The sequence below is a fragment of the Solanum stenotomum genome, chromosome 7, assembly GCF_019186545.1.
Source record: "Solanum stenotomum isolate F172 chromosome 7, ASM1918654v1, whole genome shotgun sequence".
Lineage (NCBI taxonomy): Eukaryota > Viridiplantae > Streptophyta > Magnoliopsida > Solanales > Solanaceae > Solanum > Solanum stenotomum.
This window is the reverse complement of record NC_064288.1, coordinates 49,294,961-49,322,081: the sequence shown is the minus strand read 5'-3', so window position 1 is coordinate 49,322,081 and position 27,121 is coordinate 49,294,961. Positions and strand designations below refer to the sequence as shown.

The 27,121-nt window shown below is 33.2% G+C and overlaps 2 protein-coding genes and 1 pseudogene across 3 annotated transcripts; 1 reads left to right on the top strand and 2 right to left on the bottom strand.

Annotated features, from left to right (window-relative positions):
- The first annotated feature begins 6,748 nt into the window (after positions 1–6,748).
- Positions 6,749–8,851, top strand: LOC125871818 (potassium channel AKT3-like). The gene has a single exon (XM_049552497.1). The coding sequence runs from the start codon at positions 6,998–7,000 to the stop codon at positions 8,819–8,821; it is 1,824 nt and encodes a 607-aa protein (XP_049408454.1). The 5' UTR covers positions 6,749–6,997; the 3' UTR covers positions 8,822–8,851.
- Positions 8,852–12,237: 3,386 nt separating this feature from the next.
- Positions 12,238–13,676, bottom strand: LOC125871469 (protein LURP-one-related 5-like; annotated as a pseudogene). The gene is made up of 2 exons (XR_007447014.1): positions 13,246–13,676; positions 12,238–12,737 (listed from the first exon to the last, which is right to left on the bottom strand). The product of XR_007447014.1 is annotated as a protein LURP-one-related 5-like (transcript).
- Positions 13,677–17,568: 3,892 nt separating this feature from the next.
- LOC125871109 (uncharacterized) lies at positions 17,569–18,703 on the bottom strand. The gene is made up of 2 exons (XM_049551704.1): positions 18,330–18,703; positions 17,569–18,085 (listed from the first exon to the last, which is right to left on the bottom strand). Exons 1-2 carry the CDS (start codon positions 18,427–18,429, stop codon positions 17,661–17,663), a joined length of 525 nt encoding a protein of 174 aa, XP_049407661.1. The 5' UTR covers positions 18,430–18,703; the 3' UTR covers positions 17,569–17,660.
- Between the last annotated feature and the right edge of the window lie 8,418 nt (positions 18,704–27,121).

The window sequence follows — 27,121 nt, the reverse complement described above, 5'->3', positions numbered from 1 at the left end:
TTTGTCAACTCTAGTATGAGCCTCCAATATGGGATCATTTGAAAACCTTCGTCAGATATCTAGGGCTTAAGGTAATCCATCCAATGGAGGCTAATCTTGCTTCACATATAAACACCAAACGTGTTCCCTCAAAATATAGAATTGACGAGTCTCTTCTCTGCCCATTTTGCATCTCATATCACCTTGAAGGAACATGTATGACCAATTGTGTGCCCTCAAAAGAAATATGAGTTCACCTATCTCAGCCCCCCCCCCCCCCCCCCCCCCCNCCCCCCCCCCCCCCCTCCCCCTTCCCTCACAAAAAAAAATCAATAATCACTCTACCCCTAAGCACAATTCATTACCCAAAATTCATAATCCTAAGTACGAGCATCGAGACTATTCTCTAAGTCATCCACAATTTTCTCATCCTTGATGTCACCTTGAAGCCCCTCCTGATCAGTTTCAGTGTCTCCAAAAGACTCATAGGAAGGCAAGTCACTTTCCCCTTTGTCACTATAAATGGGATCATCGACAAATCTAGATTTGTGTTACAGCTTTTCAGTGCCTTGTGATTAGGCAGAGACTAGCTATGCAATTCCTAAAGAACTTATGAAAGAAAATCTCTTGAATAGAATTGTAAGTAAGCACACTTAGACAGAAAGTAGAAGAGAATCTGTAAAATATTATTCAATGAATGTCCTTATGATATGATACAACTGAATTAATAGCTAAACTCTAACTACTTTTCGCTCCACTGCTTCAACTCACAACTGGAATCATTAACTGGAAATGACTTTTGTACCCGTCCTAGCTAATTAGGCATATGTTGAAGAAAATATTGCCATTGCAAATATGGTCCCCAAATGCCTTAGATCTCACATATGCAAGGTTTTGGGAAGGTACTCAGTAGCTAAGACTCGAGCAATAGATGCCATGACTTCCATCAATATTGAAAGAGATATTATCCTATATTCCATATATAATATACTTCATCACGTGAAGAAGGAAGACATTAATGCCATTAGCAAGAAGCAAGAACATTCTAAAATTGTTCAGTCTGATGACATGGTAGCTTCTATCAAGGAAATCAAAGAAAAATAATCTGAAACTGGCCATAAAAGTACAGATATGAAGGATGTTGAAGTAGAACCCGAGCTGACAATGTCAGAAACTAAACATTCCATTGATGACCTTTTGGAGAATCATTGAGAAAATGTAGCTTAAGTTGAGTCTCTGATCAATAATTTACCATATTGAGAACAATCACCAACTTAGATCAAACATAGGAAGCAAATGGAAAAGATGAAGACAAAATTTATAATGAAGCTGAAGTCTTAATTTCAAATAGAGAGACAAACAATACAATTGTGAGAAGCTCTGAAGTTGACAAACTATTTATCGAAGGGCTAAAAAAGGAATCCAGTGGTTGATCTTATGGTTGTGTTGAGGTTACAAAGAAAATTAAGGGTTATAGCATAATTGAATCACATGAAAAGGCTAATATAAATGAAATTCCCTGATCATTGTCTAGAAGCCCACGACAACAACTATTCTTGTTTGTCTTTTGGCTTTAATGGTACTTGCTTTTGCTTTCCCCTTCTTCTTTCTGAATATATCACTCTACGCTGTTTGACAACAATCATGGAATCTCTAAGAGTCTTTTCACCCTTTGTCAAGTTGTTGTTTCCAATAACATAGGACTATTCTAAGTCTTTGCTTTCACCACATGTCCTTCCTATGTTTGAAGTATCTGCAACTTCTTTACCCTGAGCCTCTATTTCAACATAAGAAGTTTTAAATGGTTGGGCTGCAGGATCCAACTCCCAGCAACTAGAGGGAGCATTTGGTGCTTCTTGACCAGTGAGCATATATGAAGGGATCTAGAGAGAGAGGCAAAACATCTCTTCCGTCGAATTATGAAAATATTTGGGGTCCAAATGCTGACGGAACACCAACATGAAGCCAAGTACTTTGAACAGTGGATGACCTCTGACACCTAATTCCTTGTCAGTGTAATCGCCAAGCACTTCCACCGAATCAAAGTTGTATATCATATTATTCGGGGTTAGCGCATTCCATTTAGGAGACAAGTGCTTGTTAGAGCCTAAATATCCCTTTTTATGTGGACTATTTGGATACCACCACCAACCCCTTTCATTTACTTGACCTTGTATATGCTTACCCTAGCTTGTATATAATTATCTCGTTGATACATTTGTATATGCTCACCTTAGCTAGGATATCATTATCTATTTATGAGGATGAATCTACACTTTTAGAAGTCTGAGCGGCACATGTCTCACTATCTCCATAGCACCAATACCTCTTCAAAGGAAGGTCTGGTGCTGAAGTAGCTCAAAATTCCTGTTTAGATTATCATTTTTTCTATCAAGTATCTTAGCTTTAAGTGCTTCTTTCACAAGTATAGGAGCCTCCAAGCAAGGAGTTACATCTCCACGAATACCTCTTTAGTGGCACTTAAGCCGATAAAAAACTAGAAACAACTTTACCACAATACTTGCACTTAATTTTTTCTTTTGATCAGTTTCCACGCTATGTTCAAAAGAAGTCAAGAATTAAGTGAAACTATTGTGGTAAAGTAGTTTTTAGTTTTTATCGGCTTAAATACCACTTAGGAGGTATTCCTGGAGATGTAACTCCTTGCTTTGAGGCTCCTATACTTTTCCAAGAAGCACTTAAGGCTAAGATAGGTATTCCATAGGAAAAATGAAAATTTAATCAAGAATTTCGAGCAACTTCAGAGGAACTAGTGCCCTCGAGATGGTGAGACACATGTCACTCAGACTTCTCAAAGTGTAGATTCATCCTCACCCAAGCTTGTTTCTCTCTTGGCTTCAATGGTACTTGCTTCTGCTTTCTCCTTCTTTCTGCAGATGTCAATGTTGGTTGTTTGACAAAGTTCAGTTTGCTTTTGTTACTGCAGTCATTTTTTTAGCATAATAAGTTACCAATCTTTAGGATGCATTTGATTTTTAAATATTTGTTAGGTTGTTTTAATTGTTGAGATTATTTAGCCTTTTTTGTATGCATATTTTTTTGCATTATGTTATCAAGTTGGCTATTTAAAGTTCTATTATGCTTAATAAAAATATTGAGAGATATTTCAGTCAATTCTTTTTGTTGCTCCATTTTTAGAAAACACCTACAATGGTATCAAGAGCTTCATTGATCTTATGGGATCTCTGAAATCTTCCAACGAACTACCATACCATTTTTAACCCGTAAGGGCTACCCATTTTAACCCGTTAGGGTTACTATTTTCAATTCCTGCTTTTTTTCAACAAATTTTTAACCTAAAAATATGACAAGCAACAATCTCTCTTTGAATGCCCCAAAAATTTTCACTGTGAAAACTAACCTTTTTGGTCTGTGAAAATAAAATCATATCTTGAAGCCTATGATATGTGGAAAGTTGTAAGGGAAGATATACTCTTATAACCTCTCCCTGCAAATCCTACCATTGCCCAAATTAAATCTCATTCAGATGAAAAACCAAAAAATTCATGCCAAAATGGTAATTCAAAATTCAGTCGTGGATTCAATTTTTTCTAAAATAGTTGCTTGTGAGAAGAAAAAAGAAGCTTGAAACTTTTAAAAAAAAATAATATCAAGGAAGTGAACAAGTCAAACAAAAGCAGATTTTGAATTTGAAAATTGATTATAAATCTCTTAGGATGCAAGAGTGAAACTATTGTTTAAGTACTTTGATAAGATATCTTTGATTGTTAATAAAATGAGGCTGCTTGGCGAGGATTTCAAAGATTACAAAATAGTAGAAAAAATTCCTGTGACAATTCAAGAAAGATTTTGACTCAAGAATTTATTCTCCGGAAGAATTTAAAGATCTCTCTACTATCTCCATTGAAGAACTACTTAGTGCTCTTCAAGCATAAAAGCAAAGAAGAGACTTTAGGCAAGAAAATATTACCGGTGGTTCTTTTTATGCACAAAACAGGAATTTCTTTTTTTAAAAAGGTAGTTATCCTCTTTGCAAATACTGCTTTTGGAAAACACACTTGGAAAAAATTTGTTGGTAGAGACCTTATGCAATATGTTGAAATTGCAAACAAGCCAGTCATGTTACAAAAGATTGCAAGCTTATAAATAATCCTCAAGCACAAAGAGTAGAAGCAGAAATCGAGGAGGAGCTACTTTTTTAAAATTGCAGTATCTAAAGCAAAGGAGTGTTGAGTTTGCTCTTAGTTAATGTAGTCATTTTTTAGCATAGTAAGTTACCTAGCTTAAGGATGATTTTGAATATTAAATATTTGTTAGGTTGTTTTAATTTTTGATATTATTTAGCTTTTTTGAATTTTTGTTATGAACATTTTCTGCATTATGTTATCAAGTTGGCTATTTAAAGCCCTATTATAATTAATAGCAATATTGAGAGATATTTCAATCAATTCTTTTTGCTGCCCCATTTCTAATAAATACTGACAATAATCATGGAATCTCTAGGAGTCTTAAATTATGGAATCAAACATAGGAAGCAAATGGAAAAGATGAAGACAAAATTTATGATGAAGCTGAAGTCTTAATTTCAAATAAAGAGACTAAAAATATTATTGTCAGAAGCTCTGTAGTTGACAAACTATTTATCGAAGAGCTAAACATGGAACCTAGTGGTGGATCTTATGGTTGTGGTGAGATTTCGAAGAAAATTAATGGTTATATCATAACTGAATCACATGTCGTGGCTAATATTAATGAATCTCCCGACATTGTCTAGAAGTCCTCGGTAGAAACCGAGCTTGTTTCTCTCTTGGCTTCAATGGTACTTGCTTCTACTTTCTCCTTCTTCTTTCCAAATATGTCACTATGGGTTGTTTCACAACAATCATGGAATCTCTAGGGGTCTCTTCACACTTTGTCAAATTGTTGTTTCCAACCACATAGGACATCTGTAAGTCTTTGCTTTCACCACATGTCCTTCCTATGTTTGAAGTATTTGCCATTTTTCCCTGAGCCTATGTTTCAACATCTGACATCACTCTAAGAAGTTTTAAAGGCAGAGCTGCAGAATCCAACTCCCAACAACTAGAGGGAGCATTTGGTGCTTCTTGATCAGTGAGCATATATGAAGGGATCTAAAGAGAGAAGCGGAACATCTCTTCCCTCTGATTATGAAAATATTGAGCATTCAAATGCTAACGGAATACCAACATGAAGACAACTACTTTGACTAATGGATGAATTGTGACACCTAATTTTTTCTCAGTGTAGTCACCAAGCATTTCCACTGAATCAAAGTTGTATATCATCTTATTCGGAGTTAGCACATTCAATTTAGGAGACATATTCCTGTACAGAGCCCAAACATCCCCTTATATGGGGACAACTTGGATAACACCACCAACTCCTTTCACCCACTTGACCTTGTATACGCTTAGCTTAACTTGTATATAATTATCCTATTGATACATTTGTATATGCTTATCGTAGATTGTATATCATTATCTATTTGTGAGGATAATCTACACTTTTAGAAGTCTGAGCGACATATGTCTCACCATCTCGAGGGCACCAATTCCTCTTCTAAGGAAGATTTGGGTGCTGAAGTTACTCGAAATTCTTGATTAAGTTTTCATTTTTTCTATCAAGTATCTCAACTTTAAGTGCTTCTTTCACAAGTGTAGGAGTCTCCAAGCAAGGAGTCACATCTCCACGAATACCTCCTAAGTGGTACTTAAGTCGATAAAAACTAGAAACAACTTTACCACAATAGTTGCACTTAATTCTCAACTTCTTCTGATCAGTTGCCATACCATGTTGATGAATGTCAATTTTTTTCTGGGGTCATTTCCCACCTTTATATTGAGTGTTCTTCAACTGCCAAACTACAATCCATGAGTTGTTAAAACATCTTTAAACTAGAGAGTACCCATAACTAGAGGTTTCAGAATGAAAGTTATGGGTACTCTCTAGTTTAAAGAGGTCTTAACAACTCATGGATTGTAGTTTTGTAGTTGAAGAAAATTCAATATAAACGTGGGAAATGACTCAATATAAAATTGATATTCAACAACATGGTGTGGCAGTTGATTAGAAGAAGCTAAAAATTAAGTGCAACTATTGTGGTAAAATTGTTTCTGGTTTTTATCGGTTTAAGCAACACTTAGGAAGTATTCATGGAGATGTAACTCCTTGCTTGGAGGCTTATATACTTGTGAAAGAAGCACTTAAAGCTGAGATACTTGATAAGAAAAATGAAAATTTAATCAAGAATTTCTAGCAACTTCAGCACCCAAACCTTCCTTTGAAGAGGAACTGGTGCCCTCGAGATGGTGAGACACATGCCACTCAGACTTCTCAAAGTGTAGATTCATCCTCACAAGAGATTTCGAAATCATTTAGTTATTGCATTCATTTTTTTGGCATAATAAGTTATCTATCCTTAGGATGAATTATATATGTATTAGTGTTAGCATCTGCAGGATATTAAAGAATATCGATCCTAGCTATTAATTGTAGTTTAGTGTAAGCATCCGCACGATATTAAAGATTAATGATCCTAGTTATTAAATTTTAGTCTAACTTATTGAGCATATTATTTTAATAAAATTTCAACTATTCTTTTATACTAATAATTAAAAAAGTTTTTCTTTTCACCTTTCCATACATCTTTTTTGAGAAAACAAAAATCATGAAAACAGAGGACTTGTATAGTAATTTGTGAGTGTCACAGTCCTACAAGGAAAAGGATTGCGCTCGTAATACAGGTTTATAAAAAAGTTTCCAAAAACGTAATGTGTAATATAAATTAGGCTCGTTAATGTAATATAATCTTGATATTTAAATATTAAATAGTCTCTCATCTAAAAAAGTGTAAGTAGAATATAATAAGGAAAGGAAAGACGTGTTATGCCTTCAACAAGTAGTCCTAATCCTTTTCCCATAAGAATAATGACAATCTCTTCTATATAACATAACGTTTAGTTCTCACACAGACGAGAGGGTGGCAGAGGCCGGCGTCGAGGTTCGAGTGTATTCAATGGAGGATATAAGCTCTCATTATTGTATTAACAGTGGTATTCTTCCTTCTCTTGGCGGCCATAGTGATAGCAAAATTAGGCTCCGTAACTACATCATCTCCCCTATTAATCCCCGTTACAAGGTTTGGGACGCATTTTTGGTGCTTCTTGTTTTCTACACAGCATGGGCATCACCTTTTCAGATTGGATTTCTAGAAACACCTCAAGGACTTATTGCCATCTTAGATAACATAGTCAACTTCTTTTTTGCCATTGACATTATCCTCTCATTGTTCTTTGTTGCATATCTTGATAAATCAACTTACACTATGATTGATGACCCAAAGCGCATTGCTTTGAGGTATATAAAATATGGATTTTTCTTTGATTTCATATCCACTATCCCTTACGAAGCATTGCCTCGTATTCTTCAATCATATGGATTCTTGAGTATGCTTCGTCTCTGGCGTCTCAGAAGAGTCAGTGCCATGTTTGTCGAATTGGAGAAAAACAATAAGTTGAGTTACTTTGGGATTCGAGTACTCAAGCTTGTATGTGTCACTCTTTTTGCTGTTCATTCTGCTGGCTGCTTCTACTACTTTCTTGCTGCTCGGATTACAGACGTTAGTAAAACATGGCTTTCACTGGGAAATCTTCATGATAGGAGTATCTGGGATCTTTATGTAATGTCTATGTATTGGTCCATTACAACTCTTACAACAACTGGCTATGGGGATTTGCATGCTGTCACTACAGAGGAAATGATATTCACCATGGTTTACATGTTATTCGACCTTGGGCTGACTGCATATCTTATTGGAAACATGACCAACTTGGTTGTCCATGGAACCAATAAGACGCAGAAATTTAGGGATGCTATTCAAGCTGCCTCAAGCTTTGCACAAAGGAATAATCTGCCTGTTCGACTTGAAGAACAGATGCTAGATCACTTGTCTATGATGCACAGAACAGATACAGAAGGTCTGCAGCAGCAAGAAACTCTTGAAACACTACCCAGAGCTATTCGATCTGCCATTTCACATCATCTATTCTATTCACTGGTGGATAAGGCCTACTTATTCCAGGGGGTATCACATGACTTGCTTTTTCAACTGATTTCTGAGATGAAGGCCGAGTATTTCCCTCCAAAAGAGGATGTCATTTTGCAAAATGAAGCATCTACAGATCTCTACATCCTCGTAACTGGAGCAGTGGATCTTATATCACACAGGAATGGTATGGATCATGTAGTTGGCGAGTTGACAGCAGGGGATGTTTGTGGAGAAGTTGGTATCCTTTGCTGTAAGCCTCAACTTTTTACTGTTCGAACCAAAAGAATATCCCAACTGCTACGCTTGGATCGTACTTCATTTTTCAACATCGTTAAAGCAAATATAGGAGACAGGACAATAATCATGAACAATCTCCTTCAGCATTTGAAAGAGCAAACAGACCCAATGATGACTACAGTATTAGAAGATATACAACATATCTTCACTCCAGAAGAAACAACATTGGTAGCTAGCGAAAATGGTTCGTCCAACGGCAGATTGAGAAGAAGGGCTAATTTCTTTCAGAATTCACTGATAGGTCCAGAATATTCTTCAACTAAAATTGGAAATTCAAGAATTCCAGGCAGAATAACCATCGATTGTCTAGAGAAAGTTGATATGCATAGAAGAGTTGTGCCTTTGCCGGATTCCATACAAGAGCTACTTGATATCGGTGCTGAGATATTTGGCATCTCTCTCACTGAAGTACTAACTGAAGATGGAGCACTTATTGAGGACATTGCACTGATAAGAGATGGAGATCATCTAGTTCTTGCTACTTCAGAAAATTAAACACAGCTCAATCATACATATTTCAGATTGACCTGTAAATTTTGTATAGTAGATGATAGATCACTAACTAGGCAATGTAATTACCAAACATACGAATTTTAGTCATTGAGAAGTAATTGGAAGAAAATGTATAGATTTTTACAGATAACAAAGTTTTCTCCTCCATTATATACAATCAGTGTTTTTTTAGACACAGCCAAATATATTTCCATTAAAAAGACCTACAAATAGAATATCAAAGCAGAATTGGTTGTTCAAGAGAATTTCCACGAGAAAAGATCATGGTGTGGCTGAGGGTACAATTTAACATAGTCAGCTTTGCATTATGCTTCAATATATCAACGTTATCCTGTTCTCGTCATAACTCAGACCAGAGAACATACTAATCTAGAAGCTATTAATGTTGATTTTCGTTGGTCACAACCAGATAGGCTGTTAACATTGATACTGCACTTGGTGTTTTGAAGACTTATTCCATTATGTTAGACAGTACTATTACTCTTCTTTATTTACTCGTACTTTGCTTTAGGGAGCAGGTTTTGTGCATTTTAAAAATTAAAAAAAAAAAACTGAGTTAGCAATTGTTTTTGAGTTCCTGCAAGCTCTTTGTTGTTGCAGTTTTTTGTTATTATTCTATTGTTAAGCCAAAACCTCTTACAAACTAAAGGTTCAGACTAGAATCAAATGCTACTAATCTAAGTTTATTTCTGTAGTTCTCATGGCTACAACCTGATCATTAAAATATTATAATGCTATGAGGAGTTGAAGACCAAATTGATACGACCAGAAGAACGGGAACAAAGAGTAATTTACTAGCAACAATGGAGCATACAATTTCATTGCTTTCCTTATAACATAGGTTTGCTCTTGCATCAACACTCACAGTTGGGTTATGATTTCGAACGCAAAACCATATATTAGTTATTGGTGCAAGTGTTTTCATCAAAGGTAGAAAAAGTTGGCCTTTCTTGCCATCATATAAGATTTGGTTATGGGCCGAGAGGTTTCACTCCCATTCTTTCGATGCTTTTATCCAACTCACTCGAGTTGCTAATTAACTAAACATGTTTTTGTTTACTTTCAAGAGTTATGACTAAAAGGATCAATATTTTCATACACTAAAGACTATCTCAATTACATGGTATATATGGAATAAAAGGATCACTTTTCTGTACATTAAGGACTATTTCGATTACTTGGTTAATGAAAGGGCAATTTATCATAGGCTCATAGCTAACCTATGAACAGTCAAATTAGACATGGTTTTAATCTCACGCAACAGATAAACATGCTTATGTAATGATTATAGGCAATATAAATCAATTACAAGAGTTGTAGAACAACAATTAGCATACTCAGTTATAAGCATCTCACATGGAGAAGTTGAAGAAATAAAATTGTTAATCGATTGAGTTAAATTCATGTCGTTCTCTTGAGTAATGAAACAAAAACACCTATGTCAGTGGAAATTGTAGGAGAATGAGAAGACAGACCTCCATTGAACTCCGGCGAATTGCCCTCTTTATCTTCCAGAAACTTCATCGGAACCGCTCTTCACTTTCCCTTTTGTGTTAGGGTTTTCACCACCGTATGAAAGGAGAGAAATAAAAAGTAGGGAGATCGATCCTTGCGATGCTGCTCTCACTCCGGCGACTCTCCGAGCTATCGGAGAAGATGATTGAGAGCAGAGGAGAGAAGGGCTTTGTCTCTTTTTTCAAATCGGGTTTGGGCTTTGGGGCCTAATTTGATTCTCTCTTTTTTCATTTTGGGCCTTTTGGCTTTTACTTAGTTTTGTCTTGCTTTGTATTCCGATTTCCTTTTTTGGGAAAATTATATAAACATGACCCTTAACTTGAGTCAGCGGACAACTATGACCTCCAACTTTGAGTCTGTACAAGTAGACATTTAAACTTGCATAATACACGTAGGACACAAAATTGTCATGTAGACGAATGTGTCCATTTGTTCAATTTTATACAAGTTTAAGTGTTAGAGGGCATAGTTGTCCACTAAAGTCAAGTTAAGGTCATGTTTATGTATTATTTCTTTATTAATATTTCTATAGTTTGAAATAATTACATATTGTCTTACTAAATCATATGAGATTTCAAATCAAATACACCTAGATACATATATTTTTACTACCAAATATAATAAAATAGAGAGAGGTAAGTGAGAGAAGAAGAGAGATAGGAGGGACGCGGCCAGATAAAGGGAGAGAAGCGAGTGAGAGAGGAGAGCGAGATAGGACAAATGCGAGCAAGAGAATCAGATACATGTGAATCCACAATTACACTTAACGTTGACCTCATATATCTGAGATACGTGTATCTAGACGCGTCAGATACATGTATCTGAAGTCTAATTTATGTTGAGTTTCGTAATAATGAAAAGTGAAGGAAAGGGAGGTAATTTAGGTACTAAACTAGTAGGATTTCTGTAAGTTACCCTTTGTTTTTTGGAAAACTACCTATTAGACATACATTCATACCATGTATATTAATTCTACCTATACTTATAAATAATTATTTATCTTACAACTATTCAGAGTTTCTACCATATATTGAGAAAGATACACTTTAAACATGTATTTTTGCTACCAAATATATTAAAATAGGGAGAGATGCGAGCTATATGGAAAAGGAGGCGAGCGAGACAGTCATGTAACTCACACTAGATACATAAATATGCATGTATCTAGGGTGATTCACATATATCTGAGATACTGAATACATTAGGAGAGTAGCGAGTGAGAATGAGGAGGGCGAGCGAGATTGTCTATGTATCTTAGATATATGCAAATGCACTTGGATACAATGTATCTAGAACAAATTACACTTGATTTTGACCACATATATCCGGAGATACATGTATCTAAACATAGCTGGACACACCAAAATCTGGTAAGATTCGTAATATTGCAAACTAAAGTGTGTATCTAAGTAATTAGCTTCTAAACTAGTGGAATTTACGTAAGTTTCCTTTTTTTAAAAAAAAAAGTTATAAGTGAGTGGGTGATCTATGGGTCTATTTAGATTTCCATATTTTACCCACTTTCTTCATATTTATATGATCTTTTAAAATAGGTTAAAACTTATGTTACCCATTTAAAAAATATGAGTGGTCTATTTAGTTACTATGAGTTAAATGAACTCCTTCCACTTAAATGGATTGAAATTGTCACCCCTATCTATGTTTTTAAATCAATCTTGTTTGTTAGTTAAACAACAAAAAATAGTTAGCATTATTACCTGTTGTATTGGCTGAGTATGTTAATTACTGCTAATTAACTTCCGAATGAGTGGTTAACTAACTAACAAATTGATAATTACTGTTAGAACAAAATGACTCTTTTACCCTTACAGAATATGCCTTAGTCTTCAAATTGCTTTCAACGAACTCCCACAACGATTTTATCAACAAATTGAATTCGATAATTTAGAGATAAAAATCAATTACATTCAGAACAAATAAGGGGAGTGTATGAGTTAGGATACATACGATCCAAAATAATAACAAAAGCCATAAAAATATGAGGTTCAAACCCTGGTTGTACCATCAAGCTAAAAACATCGTCGCTAATCAAAATAGTGGTGTGAGTAGTAGCGTTAGCTATTTTTCGCGATATATTTGCTACAATATGACCATCTGAATTTGTGATGTTGCAATTTCGCCTACGAAAAGAACCCTCCACTCTGTAATTTGGTTTCCTCTGCCTCTTTTTCATGTCCATGACATTATTATTAGTCTCTCCCGCAACAAATACTTGAGCTTGGCATGACGTAGTCGTCATGCTTGCTCCCATCATCGCGAACAAAGATGATGGAGGTCTTCTCATTACGAATAAAGGAGTGGATCCATCGTCATCTTCTCCTCCGCTATATCCATTCCATTCATATTGTAATTGCGCGTTCATCTGTTAATATATAAATTCATGAGTATATATATATGATTCGTAAATTGATTAATGGTTGAATATTGATAGCCTTCTAAATTTATTAGTAAATTTCATTAAACATCTGAACTATGGTTTGTTCTAGTTTAGCACTTGAATCTATAATAACATATTCCTACGTGTTTTTAAGGGTCATTACGTGGTCCAATAAAATATGACACTTTCTTTAATATACACACCAACATCAATTGAAATATGTTTGATTTACAGTTTACTGAGGCTAACACATACAATCAAAGAAAGTGATATATTATACGTGGTAATGAACACTTGAGAACACGTGTAAAAATTTTAGCAAAAATTTGAATCGGAAGTACATAGTATCTAATATGAATCATGTATTTAAGAAGTGCTCAAGCGGAACATGTCATAATCCTGAGTGTCTAAATGAATTGACTAACAAGTTAAAAGGGTTATCAATGTATTCAGGCTTGATTTATGACAAGAAATGAAGATGAACCATATGTACCTGTGGTCTCAATGTTAAGAGAGGTTTACCCTGTGCGTCCATGAGTACTAGTCCACCGGATCGGCTGCCCCGGCTAGCAATGGCCCGATTCTTCCTTCGGGTATAGTTGTCAACCCGAAAAACTAACCTCCCTTGCTTATCGAACACCGTGAATCCATCCGTACCTTGGAAACTCATACTCGATTTCTTCCAAACCGTGAAGATAGATGGGAAATTAACATGTGATTTACTTGTTATTACACGAGCTAGACGAGGAGGAGGAAGAGGAGGAAGACGATTATTATTATTATATTCACGATCATCATCGTCTTTGTTGTAAACAAGACGTTTGCGTCGCAAAATTTTAGGATGATATGATGGATGAATTTTTGACATGTATGCAAGTAAGATGGTTGTACTATACTTGCCCTGCTTGATCTCTTAATAAACATAATAAGATTAGAACAAGATTGTAATTATTTTATAATATGATTAATATATATAATCTCTCTATTTAGTTTTTGATCTAAACATAGTGGAAGATGACGAGTCTTTGTCGCGTTCGAATGTGTTATAAACTTAGTACGCAAAACATTAATTAACTATTCTAATTAAGAATGTTAATTGGAAGAGTATTGACCATGCTACAAGAATTAATGTATTTATGTGGAAAGAGATACCTATATTATAACTAATTTATGTTTGTTTAATTAGTAATAAGAAATTATTAGTGGATGGTATTAAGTCAAGTGGTTATTAACAATGTTAAATATCAGGATCAAATTGAGGTAGGGCCAGCTGGCCTTATGTCCACTTCCATTATTCCTAGTTACATAAAATAATAATAATAATAATATTATAGGTATAGATCTCTCTAAAGTTTATATTAATCAACTAATTATGATTAATGGTATAGGTTAGTTGCCCACAGGAAGAGTAATCCCCCTATATATTTTGGTCCAAAAATAGGAAGGAAAGAAAGAAGAACACAAAAAATTAACCTTGTTATAATTAAGCACATTCGGAGGAATCTTAGTAGCTTAGTTAGTTGGTTATCTGAATTCTCATCTTAGTAGTGAGAATTCGATTCCCCACATTGTAATCCACGTTGATCTGATTTCCCCGTCCCCACCCTAAATTTTTGAAGGAAACAAAATAAGCGCATCTAGTTCTTGGTTTCTCGATGTTGGCTTCCTAATTATATTGTTCACGTTCTAGATATGTAAGGGTGTTGAAAATTCCGTTCTGATAGGATGTGTGGTCTGTTTATATGATTTAGCGATCCCCACCTTTCAAGTTAGTTATTATAATTGAGTTAAATCTAAAATACATTTCTTAACATGATATGAGAGTAAATAGAGATTTTAAAATTGAATCTCACCGCCATCCATCATCAAAGAAAATCTACATGTATTTTGGCCCATAAAAAACAAACTCACACGTAAAAAAACGAATGGAGAATATAATAAAATAAATAAAAGTATATTCATGGTTACCCACTTCAACAAATTTTACTGTTTTCTTAAGTGGAGTACACATAAAAAATTGAATTAATATTTTTGTTGGTTTTCTATTCGAGAAATCTGCATTAGAGCTTCGATTATATCAAAATCGCGTATTATATGGCTAATTTGGAGTGAAGCTCTCAACAAGATATTCTCCTTATCCATGGTTCGAATCCGAAAACTCTAATTAAATGTGAAACAATATCACCACAAGAAAAAATATTAATACTGGACTTGATCCAGCAAAAGGCCAGAAAAGCAACATGCATGGCAACCTTAATTACCAGCCAATTATTACAATTAAATCACCGGAATAGTATTATAAATTGCAATTCTTTTCATGTTAATATAGTTAAATAAAATTAGTAATTTTTTTTATAAAAATTATAAATTTAATATAAGTCTATGTGCTTATATAGGGTCCTGCTTTCTTATTGTACCAACTCCAATTTGGATTTTACTATTTAATTACCTAATACAGCTCACGCATTTTCCTCACTAAAACCCAAGTTTCTACAAAAAAAAAAAAAAACAAACAAGAAAATTCTAAAATCAAAATGCTTGAAAGTAGTCACACCTAGCTAGACTATTTCTCTCATTGTTAAGCTTGACGATATGAATTTTGCTCGGATGATAAATATTCATCACTATTTTCAAATTTAAAGTTACGAGTTCAAGTTATCAAAAGAATAAAAAGGAAGAAAACTCCTAGGGAAGGAGTAAAAAGGTAAAATAATTATTAAAGGTAAATTAAATTACATTAATTGAATATTTTAAAGTTAAAATTGTTTAAATATAAAAAAAACTATAAAAAAGTACTATAACTCATAATTCTTCTCATGTCAATATAGTAAAATAACTTATAAATCTAATAATCAATTTTTTTGTAATTTATCTCAAATAAACAAAATATCATATAATTTAGAACAAAAGGAGTAAATATCGAATGATATGTTTATGAATTTTGTTGTGTGAATAAGAAACAAGGACAGAATATTATACCTCTAAGCCCAATGTTTGACGTTAGTCCTGGTAATTATACATGATCATTCTCTTCTTAATCAGCTATATCAAGGTTTATTTTTTAGTTTTTTATTCGGTATTCGATATCTACATGTTGGTTAATTACTTAATTTAGATTGGCGTTTGATAAGGCTTCATTTTGAGGGTAACATTTTCTATCAAAAAAATTCATACTCGTAACTCAAACCCGAAATCTCTGATTAAGAAAGAACCAACTGAATCGCATCACATTAGGTATATCAAGGTTAATGCTTTACTCTTTGGTCTTGTATACCGCTTGCGCATTTGTTGTTGTTTTCTTATTTGTCTTTACTGAAGGTGGATTCCTCATAAAATAATAAATTACCACTAGGGCGGCTTAACAAACCTGAAGATGTGAAACTAAATCTTACAAATTAGATTCCCAAATTATGTGACATAATTGACATTTAGAAAATTATTTTAAAAGAATTTATGGTTTTTAAATATTTTTAGTTGTTATTTATTATAATTTATAGTATTTTTTAAAATTATTTTTAAATAATATAATACTACTTCATGTGTTTTAATTTATGTGACATGGATAGAATTTTAAGAGTCTGCCAAATTTTATATATTTTTCAAATATTTTAAATTGTTATTTATTGTGATTTTCACGTCATTTTTCAAACAATATATGCTATTTTTTCTATCCTAATTTATGTGGTATCAATAGAATTTCAAGAGTCAATAAATTTTTTATGTCTTTTAAAATTTAAATATATTAAGTTATTGATTATCATGATTTATAAAAATTTTAAATATTCAAAAAGGCTCAAACAAAAAAAAATTATAACAAAAAAATATAAAAATTACTTAAATATTTTTTACTAGAAGCACACATGTCGATCAAGAAAGGCCTACTTCTACACTTCTCTGTATAGTAGTAAAGTAGATTTTTGTTTTTTTTTTTTTGGTTAAGAAATAATTTTATTACCAAAAGTGAATAGTTACATAATCAAACAGAATAGACCACAGGTTTCTCAAAAGGAAAATATAAACTAGACTTAGTACTTACAAGGAGTCTTGAGTACATCCTACTACTATGTCCCAATGACTTGCATTTTGCACATGGATGACTTTTGCTTATTGATTGTTTGAATAACTAGAAATTACTTCATAATTTTTTAAGGGTAAGAAGAGATTTGTTAAATTCTAATTGTTTTCGGTTATAAAAATGTGATATTCTTATTGAAACGAACTAAAAGGTAAAGTATATCATATAAATTGAGATAGAGAAAATATACCATAGTCGAGCGGGCATGGTTAGTCATCTATTTACAGTGAAATTCTTATGGAATGTGTGTGTTGTGAATTAATCTGATTCCGTAAGGGCCTATGAGCTAAAAATGATGAATGAGTTTGATTCAGTTCTAACTATTGAGTCAAGTCAAATATTAGAGAGTTTTATTTGGATCCAGACTCAATTACCAAATTTGTTAAAAAGGACGATTATGCAAATTGTTATGGAGTATTTGTATTTCCTCACCCCTTTTCTCCGAGTTCTACTTCTTGTCCCTTTTTCTATCTGTATTCTTCAATTTTCCTTTTAGTTCTTAAATTCCTTTGTAATTCCAATTACGAGTTAATGGAATATATCTATCGATTGTTTGAGTTTAATTTGGGTTGGTCTAGCCATTGAGTTTGTTTCAGTGTAGGATGAGAGTAAGGAGTGTATTAGGTGCTAGCCGGGGAGGATCTAAAAGCTCGTTTACGCGTTCACGTGAACTCAATAATTTTGTACATACTTTGTATTATGTATACATATGTTAAGAAATCAACAAAATATTTATAAATATTTGACACTGAATCCAATCACAATCATAGTATTAACTTGAGATCGTTGAAGAAATTCATAAATTTCAAATGCTGAATACGTCTAGTTAAGGCTTAGAGCAGAGGAGTAGCACAAGAGGTACAATTACAAGTCTTAGGTACAAAAGCACAAACTCCGTAAGGCTTATTAGGGAGTTGACAGTCTATAACAAAGCAACAAGGCAAGCTTGTACAGTTGCTGGGCTCTGCCTCTGCCTCTGCCTCTGCCTCTGCCTCCATCTCCGCCGTGGACACACAACACTCGCAAGCCAGACACAGCTGAAAAGGCTGCTGTTGTTGAGACCATAACCACGTCTTAGAGTTGTTATAACTACCAGCTCCTAATTCCATTTCTAGCTCCTGAGTTGCTGTTACTAGTCTGTATTCTGTATCGCGATGCAGGGGCTCTAATCGTTTCCTTGTGGATACTGATAATGATGTCTCATCTTGCTTCAAATCATCGTTATTAGACTCAATACCAGGATTAGTCACGTGAGAGCCTGAACAATGTCGTTACAAATGAATTACCAATATCCATTGTTCAGAATATCAGGTCAATCAAAGGATATGTAAAACTAAACGTCTCTTTTGATACATTTTACGTATCTTTAGTTTAAGATGCAGAAGATTTAAAAATATTCTTACTTTCTAAACCTCGTCCAAGTCAAAATCAGACAAACAAATTGAAACAGACAGAGTTTAAATATAGCTTTGCAACTAAACTACTATCAAAGAGTTAGTTACCTCTAGCTGAAACCATCATAACCAAACAATAGAACAAGATAACAAGAATTACTCGCAGTGATGATAGTTTTACAAAATTTTGAGCAAACGATTTCAGCATGATTCCCGATAGTACGAGTAGAGGAGCAACCACATCAACTGCAGACCAAAAGATAAGAGTAGTACTTGTAAGTTGTATCAATTGTTCCAAAATTTTTGCGAGTTGTAAGAGCAATAAAAAAGGTTATTGGTATAGTGGTTGATCAAGGAATATATTCTAACTTTGATTGAACTCCATTCTCCATCTACATCTATGACAGTTGGAAAATTCTCTATCACAAATAGAACAAATTTAAACACTTTTATTGATTCCTAAAGAATAAACTAAACACTATCTTAGAAAAATGTTCTGCCTTATCTCCTCTGTTTCTATCTGTTGGAAATAATTATTGGATCGGGTCCACTCATAAGGGACACTAATTAAGCCCATTAACCTTATCCCTTATGAAGTTATTGGTTTACTGATAATGATCTATTAGTTTAGCGATTTTGGTAATGGTTTAGATATTTTTATTATTGGTTTTTAACGGTTTGAGATTTTTTCTTAACGGACAGGTTAGCTGATAACCTGTAGTAAATTAAATAATTATATTTATACCATATGGTATATAAAGTCATTGACTTAAAGTTTAGTTTCTTACCTTTATTTCTGATTGTCTCAACCTCTCAATTATTCTACAATGTGGTAGTGTTTGCTTTTGAACAAGATATATTCTTGTTTCCTAAGTGAATTTCAATGATTTATTTTTTGTGTTAAATCTCAACGTTAAATCAATAACTGAATCGATAACCGATAATCCAATCAATAACAATATATAACCAATAATCCAATATCTTAGTGGTTTTATAACAGTTTGTCTTGTTTATAAACTGATAATCAATATATCAGATTAATAGACTTCATAAATGAACAGAACCAACCGGTACACAGTCCTATTATAAGGTAATAATGATACCATGAAGTCTATTTTGACCAGGAAAATAATAAAATTATGAAGTCTATTTATATTGGACAATGATAATGTTGGTAGCATTTTGTGGAAACAATTTTTAACTAACCTATACATACATTGGGATTAAAAATATAAAAGGGAGGATGTTGGAAAATGGTACAATTAATGCAGATTTTTCAGTCAAAACAAAATTTAGTGTAATGATTTTTGGATGTGATTTCTGTCGAGTACTACTCACAGTTCTAAAATTGGTTAGAGTCTACGCTAACATATTTAGAGGGTAAGTGAACGTAGATGATGATAGAAATCAAATAGAGGTTGTTTTCAAAGAATCTTCAATATGAATACAACAACTCAAAGTAGGTATGAAATGGAAAAACAACAGTAAAGAAATCATACCAACTAATAGAAAAATAGTAGCAATAACAAAATAGTGCTTTAATCGTAATACCATAACAACAGATGATGATAGAAATCAAAAGCATGATAACATTCCACTATCTACTAATCTTCTATCATAATTCACGACTTTCACACCCTCTTATCTATGATCATGTCGTCGATAAGGTAAAGCAGTGTTTTAGAACCAACGAAATAACAAAAAAATTATTATTTTATAGTCAGAGATTAACCTGCGAGACACGTTCATAGAGACTAGCTGTTATTATAAAAGCATGAATACAAATATTGATTGACCAAAATATCCTTCACCTTTATACCCTTTATTAATCATATAATGTCTATATAACAATAATGTACAAAAAAGTGAAAGTGCCGGAGAAATTTCAGAATGGTTAGGATATGCAATTGATAGGGTTAACAAAATAGGAACATGAAGTTGGATTTGACTCTCTAAATATTTAATTAACTAATACTGATAAAAAATTTAACACTCTTTGTTAATGTATATATTTATTGCCCCTAAAGTTATTTTTGTTTCGACGGCATGACGACCATGCTAATAAATAATATGATTATCGTAAAATCTTATATATATCCATATTATAAAAAAATAATTATTTTTTCAAATAAAAAGACAAATATGAATTCATACATCTCAAGTTGAATATCTATTTATTTTATGGTAAGTCAATTTTCTTAACTTTCTAGATAAATAATGAAACCACAATGAAGGTATATTTAGTAAATATATTATTAATATTGGCCATATTTGTTGCATTCAGTAGAAGAGGAGTAGGCCAGGACACATAATATATGAGCTACTGTGAATCTCCAAAAAGATAAAGTATTCAGTTTTTTTTAATGTGGCTTGCACAATTCAAATAATCGGTATATATATATGTGTTATTTTCTTTGTTCCAATTTATATGATATTAATAAAATTTCAAGAGTCAATTTTTTTTTATGTGTTTTAAATATTTTAAGTTATTAATATGATGATGTATAATTTTTGTTACGTAATTTTCAAATATATAAAAGACCTAGAAAAATAAGATAAACAAATTAAAATTAAGCCACAAAAAATGGCAAAAATGCCCTTAGATGCCTGCTTTGGCATCTACACGGAGGGTTACCTTTGCTTCGAACAAGCTATATCAGTTGCTTACAATTGTGATTTTTGTACGGGTTCAATTTTATCTCAATATGCGCGATCGTGTATAAATATGTATATACATTCAAACTTTTTTCATAACTTAAAATTAGTTATTTCTTCATAATATATATGTTAAATATTGTTTAAAGACTTTTATATCCTTCATAATTTTTTTAATTAAGGTTAAAATTGTAATCTCTAAACATATTATACAGATTCTTAGATTACATATATTTTTAGACCTACAATATTCTTTGTATCTTATATTCCTCTTCGCCTGCGCTTGCGCCTGCGCCTGCACTGCCATTCGCCTGCACCGCCTGCACCTGCACAACCTGCGCCTGGGCCTGCACCGCCTGCATCTAGGCATGTGCCACTACCTTCCGTGCATATGTCGCACTATATGTTTCTTTATTGTAACATTATTGGACATTTCTTAATTGTTCAAATTTGCAAGTATCAAAATGAGCAAGTGTGGTGGAGTTTATAGTTTTAATAAAAATATGTTATCTCTATTGTCTTCGATAAAACAAACTTGTCGTCTCTGGCACCTTCGTCTCGCAGTTCATCTTCTTTTCCAATCTTGTTTTTAAACCTAAATCCTCTCCCGTTTTTCTATTTTGTTTTTATTTTTAATTTGTTTTGTTCTTAGGTTTAGAATTATTAACTTCACATTGTATTATTGTTATTTAAAGAACTAAGGATTACTCTAAGTTAATAAGATGTTAGCCACATATTTGAAATATATTACCTTGGATTTAACTGTCGTAAAACATTATTTATTGATACGAAGATTTGAATTGTTTAATTCAAAGTTCTAAAATATTTCAGATAAAATGTAAATGATTTTTTAATATGTAAGCTTTGTACTTTTTTTAAATTATTATTTATTACAATTTTCATGTGATAACCCTCCCGGTCATTTTTGTGTAAATTCCTTATTTTCGCCATTTCGAGCATTCTTATAGTGACCCTAAGTCATTTATGAGTTTGTTGGGACTGATAGCTCAGTCACTTGGTCGTTTGTTTGATTTTTATGTGAGTTTTCAAGACGGCCTCAGAATGCAACTCTAATAGTTTCATCAGCTCCGAAAGGGTAATTTTAGGCTAGTGATATGGTTGGCATGGACTTCGAGGCTTCCGGTTCGAGTTTGTGTCATTAGGCTTTTTTTTCTTTCCTTTTTTGCTCTTTATGAAGATAAGAATGGTAAGACAACTTCTACCACTCTGTCTGTCTTAAATTATTCGTCGTATTTTTTTTACACTGTCTCTTAAAAAATATTAATTAGAAGGGTTTTAAAATTATTTTACTCTTATTTACGTATTTCTTATTTGAACTAGGTAAGATTAATTAAAAAATATCTTATTTAATACAAATATTTCCTCTTTGATTAAGAGTCTGTTTGACATTGCTGCTAAAAACTGCTTATTTTTAGAAGCGTTTTTAAAAAAAAAACAATTTGTGTTTGGCCAATTCATTTGGAAGGTGCTTTTGATAAGCAAATTGTGTTTGGCTAATTTTCTTTAAAAAGTACTTTTGAGAGTCAAACTACGAAAAAATGGCAAAGTGTCGATGTGTTTTAATATTAAGATTATTTTATAGAGAGGGACTATTTTAAACATCTAATACATAAACTTTAATGACATTTTTAATTTAATTATTTGAAATGTACATATTCAAATTTTCAATCAAGATTGTACATAGATAAATATTGTTGATTTTTTTTATAAGAAGAATCTTTTTTTGTTATTTATTACCTATTTTTGGATTCAATCTTAGCTATTGTCCTCTTTTTATTTTTTATTTTTTATAATACTCTAAAGTTTTAAAAATTCAAACTAAAATAAAATAATGCGTAAATTAAGAAAATAATATTTGTTATTTGTTACTTTTTTGGGAGGGTCTAAATGTTTAATTGTTATTTTTTCTCCTTTTTAATCCTATAAAAATATCGTTGTTACTTTTATTTATAGTTCTGTAAAATAATATATAAAGTAATATATACAATATAATATATGAATAATAATAATATAAAACATAAATAAAATAAAAAATTTATTATATAAAAATAAAAACTAAAATTCTTGAATAAAAATCAACCAAACTTATGAGATATGTTGATTAATTAATAAGGGATATATTGATAAATATGTATATATGTAAGTGATATTTTAGTCGTAAAAAAATTAATTTTCTATTTCTGCTTCTGCCTTTTTTAAAAAGCATAAATTTTTAGCTTCTTGCCAACAACAGAAAAACTGCTTCTGCTTCGATTTAAAAGCAGTTTTAAGAATTTTTCTAACACTTAATTTCTCAAAATAAGTGTTTTTTCTCAAAAAAAAAAAACACTTCTGACCTCCCAACAATAATGCCAAACATGCTCTAATTTTGAGCATGTTTTCTACTTTTCCATGTGTTTTAGTTCACTCAAGTAAGATTATAGTATCAAAATTTTGTATGTGATAACAAATTTTATAGCTAATAGGTATTTTAGTTAATTGAAATACTGTAAATCTTTACATAGAGGTAGAGTCCTAATAAACATTAACTTTGAGACACCAAGTTAGGTGCAAACATTATTACATATTTTAGCAGTATAATAATATTTTATATAAAAAGAGATTTTGAAATAATAAACATTAACATTGTAATAATGATTTAGTGGTAAAACTACCGTGTTTTTAGTCCCTTGGTAGACTTTATCTGTCAAAAAGGGCCAGCTTAGCCCTACCCGACCCAAGCCTCGCTGGTCTGGGAATTTGATGGGCTAGAATGGGCCAGCCCTTCATTTGGAAGGGCCTGAAAATGCCCAACCCAATCCAACTCTGGAAGGGTAGCGGGCTGGGGTGGGCTAGCCTGCTTTTTTTATTTTCGAATTTGTCCTGGAAGCGGTAGAACTGATGAAACTACGTGAAACCCTCACAAGGGTTTATGCAGAAAAAATGGGCAAACCCTTCTGAGTTGTACACGAAGATATGGAAAGAGACATTTTTACGTAAGCAACAGAAGCCAAGCTTATGGAATTGTTGATTTTGTAGCGGTTCAAGGAAAATAACACGCAAATCTGTGATTTAAATTTTTTTATCTTCGAATTAAATATTCTGTTAAATAGAAGTAATTCATCATCATTCGTTTAGGATCAATCTAAACCAACACATCATATTATGTATACGATTCAACATGCCAACTATTAAACAACTTACACTACCGACTTGACGTATCCGAGTGCTTCATCCAATACTAAGCGTCCACGGTCGTTCAATAGTAATATAACCCAACTAGTGAGTTGGGTTCGAGTCCCAAGGGAGCAGTTTGTAATCGAGAATTAAGAGAAAAGCAAGAAATTCACTCAAGTCATTTATAGCTAAAGACTTATACGGAGAAAAATATATCAAATTAAAGGATGACACAAGTGTCAATTATCGAAGGGGTTTTTGTAGTCAATTATCAACTAGAAGCAACAAAAAAAATAGAAATATGAATATTGAGACGAGATTCTTGGGATGTGATAGGAATATGGGCTAAAATAAACAATCGGGTAAATGCTATTGATAGTAAATAGCTGTAAATTAGTAACTAAGCTAGACTTTAGTGGGGGTAAATTTTCTCTCGAACAATTTACCCCGAATCAAATAGATTTCTCTCGAACACCAATAAGTGGCAATGAAGATCAGCCTTTGCCTTAGTCCATTCACTCTCTCGAGTTGAATGTGTGGGAAAGGGTTTAGGATTCACTCTCTAGAGCTGAACCCACAACAACCCAATAAACACAGACTATCAATTCAGTAGTTTTGGTTTTAAAACCTCTCTCTCGAGCAAGTCAAAAACATGAAGATAAAATTGTATTTGCAACTACAACCCCATTAAATTCAAACACAACTACTGAACGAAATCGCCTTTAAACAACAAATTAACTATCTATCAGCAATACCCAATAGTAAATTCAACCCATATTCACATAATCACACCCCAAGAATTGGGGTTTTAGCTAGACATAGTAAAGAGATAGAAATCGATACCGAAAAATATTTCCATCACACGTCAAAAAAGAAGAATCTTCAATACCCACTTCCAATTGCTTAGAAAATAGAAATTTTCAAAGCTAAGGAACAAAGTCTCCAAAACTCTAAGTTCTAAAAACTGAATAACTCTAAAAATTGGTTTCTGAATTGTAAAACTCATTTCTAAACTAAAAATTCAAACAAGTATTTATAGTTGTCAAAAAAATGTGCTGCGAAGGACCACTTGACGCAGTTAATCGGGATCGCCGATCCACTCGGCGATCCGCCCTTTGGTCTGATTCATCGCTTTCTGCATTGGCCTTTAGCAAATTCAAGTTCTATAACATTGGGCGATGGAGTACTGCATCTCGGAATCGTTCGGTGACTCGCCGACTGCTCCTCTATCTCGCCGACTCGATGTTCTCCTTCAGAGCTTGGCACATTGGAACATTAGGCGAGACCATAGCCATTCGGTGACTCGCCTAATGGTTTAGGCGATCCTCATGCCGTTTTTTCTTCGTTCTTTTCAGTTGCCTTGTTCCTTTCTGCCCAATAGTGTCCATGCTTAGTCTCTAACTCCAAATATCTGAAACTCAAGGATTTTCATCAGTTATTGAGACAAAATATGCATTTGAGGACACTAAATCTATCAAAATAAAGTCCTAAAATAGTCCAAATCGTGGACTCATCAACACCCCCAACTTAAACTTTTGCTTGTCCTCAAGTAAAACTCAAGTTCAGCAGTTCAAAAATGATGTTTCAAACTGCTACACAAGACTCAATCATGAATGCACATAAAAAAAACTCAACTTACTCGTGCAAGGATCAATTGTGTACTCAAAGATTCAAGTCGTGACTCAACATTACCAAAGAATCTCAAGCTCACTACACCTGCTTCAAATGCAAGTTCAAGCTCAACAAAGGTATTCAAATGCCCTCACACAAAGAATGATTCCATATTCACTCAATGGTTCAATCATTTAAAGTTCCGGAATCACACTCACAAAGATAAACACAATGCATAATTTCACCCATAGGTTTTCCCTTATTTTCCAATCGACTTTTGCTTCAGCTCATTCAAGATCAAAAAGGTCTTTTCAAGGTTTGTAATGGAGCTGAGTGTAATGGTATGGTCATTTAGACTTATAGGCTGAAATCCTCATGAAATGTGATGTGAACAACACTTTCTTTCCTTCTCTTTATCATTTTCATTCAAGCTCAAAAGTCACCTCGTATTCATCTTCTATGGGTCATTGGAAACCCTATTTTCTTTGTATTTCCACAACTTTTTCTTTCTTTTTGTTTTTTTTCTTTTTCAATCTTTTTTTTTATATGGATGGGTTCCATTTTTTTTCAAAGCATAGGCAAAAGGGACTTCTTTGCATTTTCTTGATTTGCCTTCTCTTTTCACCACACCCCCAACTTAGGCTTTTGGCCTAAGTTGGCTATTCAAACAAACCACAGATTATGAGGATTATGGGTAATGGGTCAATAAAAGGTAGCAATGTTATCAAGTTTCTTCCAAGAAAAGGTTAAGGCTCAAAGGATGCTCAAAAGAGGTTCACACACTCACAAGGTAAGCCACAAAAGAGATATAATGTCAAATTGGTTCACACTCTTTAAAGTTGCCTAAGATCATCTCAAGAAATTGCATCACTTAGTCAACCGGACCAACGGGGCAAATTCTAGGTGTCATCACACATGGTTCACATCAAGCTCATCACACAAGGCATTGACACCCTGTCAAACAAGACTTCACACTTTTGCTAGTGTGTAATGTTCATCACAAGAGACTCAATTCGATACTTGGCTAGTCACAACGAGTTGCAAAGAGTTCATATATTGTCTATGCAACTTCAATTTGCCTCGTCGTAGCCGCACATTATTTTTTGTTCGATTATGAGCACTATTCAAGTCATCGGTATTGATCAAAACCTATACTCAAATTTGCAAGAGAACAACCACATTCAACGCATACAAGAGGTGGCAAAATTTTTTGGAAGGGTAAAAAATCATTTACAATTAAAAGCAAGAAGCCACAGGCTCAAGCATCCACAAAGGCAGTGTAAAAACACAATTTTTAACTCAAAGCCCAAATATAAACAAAACAAGAATTACGAATGACACCCAAAAGGTAGGCATCCCACCACAAATAAAAGCATTTGTCTTCAAATGCAAATAAGCTAATAATATCTAAGAATAAAAAGAAATAAAGATAGAGAGGGAGGTAAAAAGGTGATCCT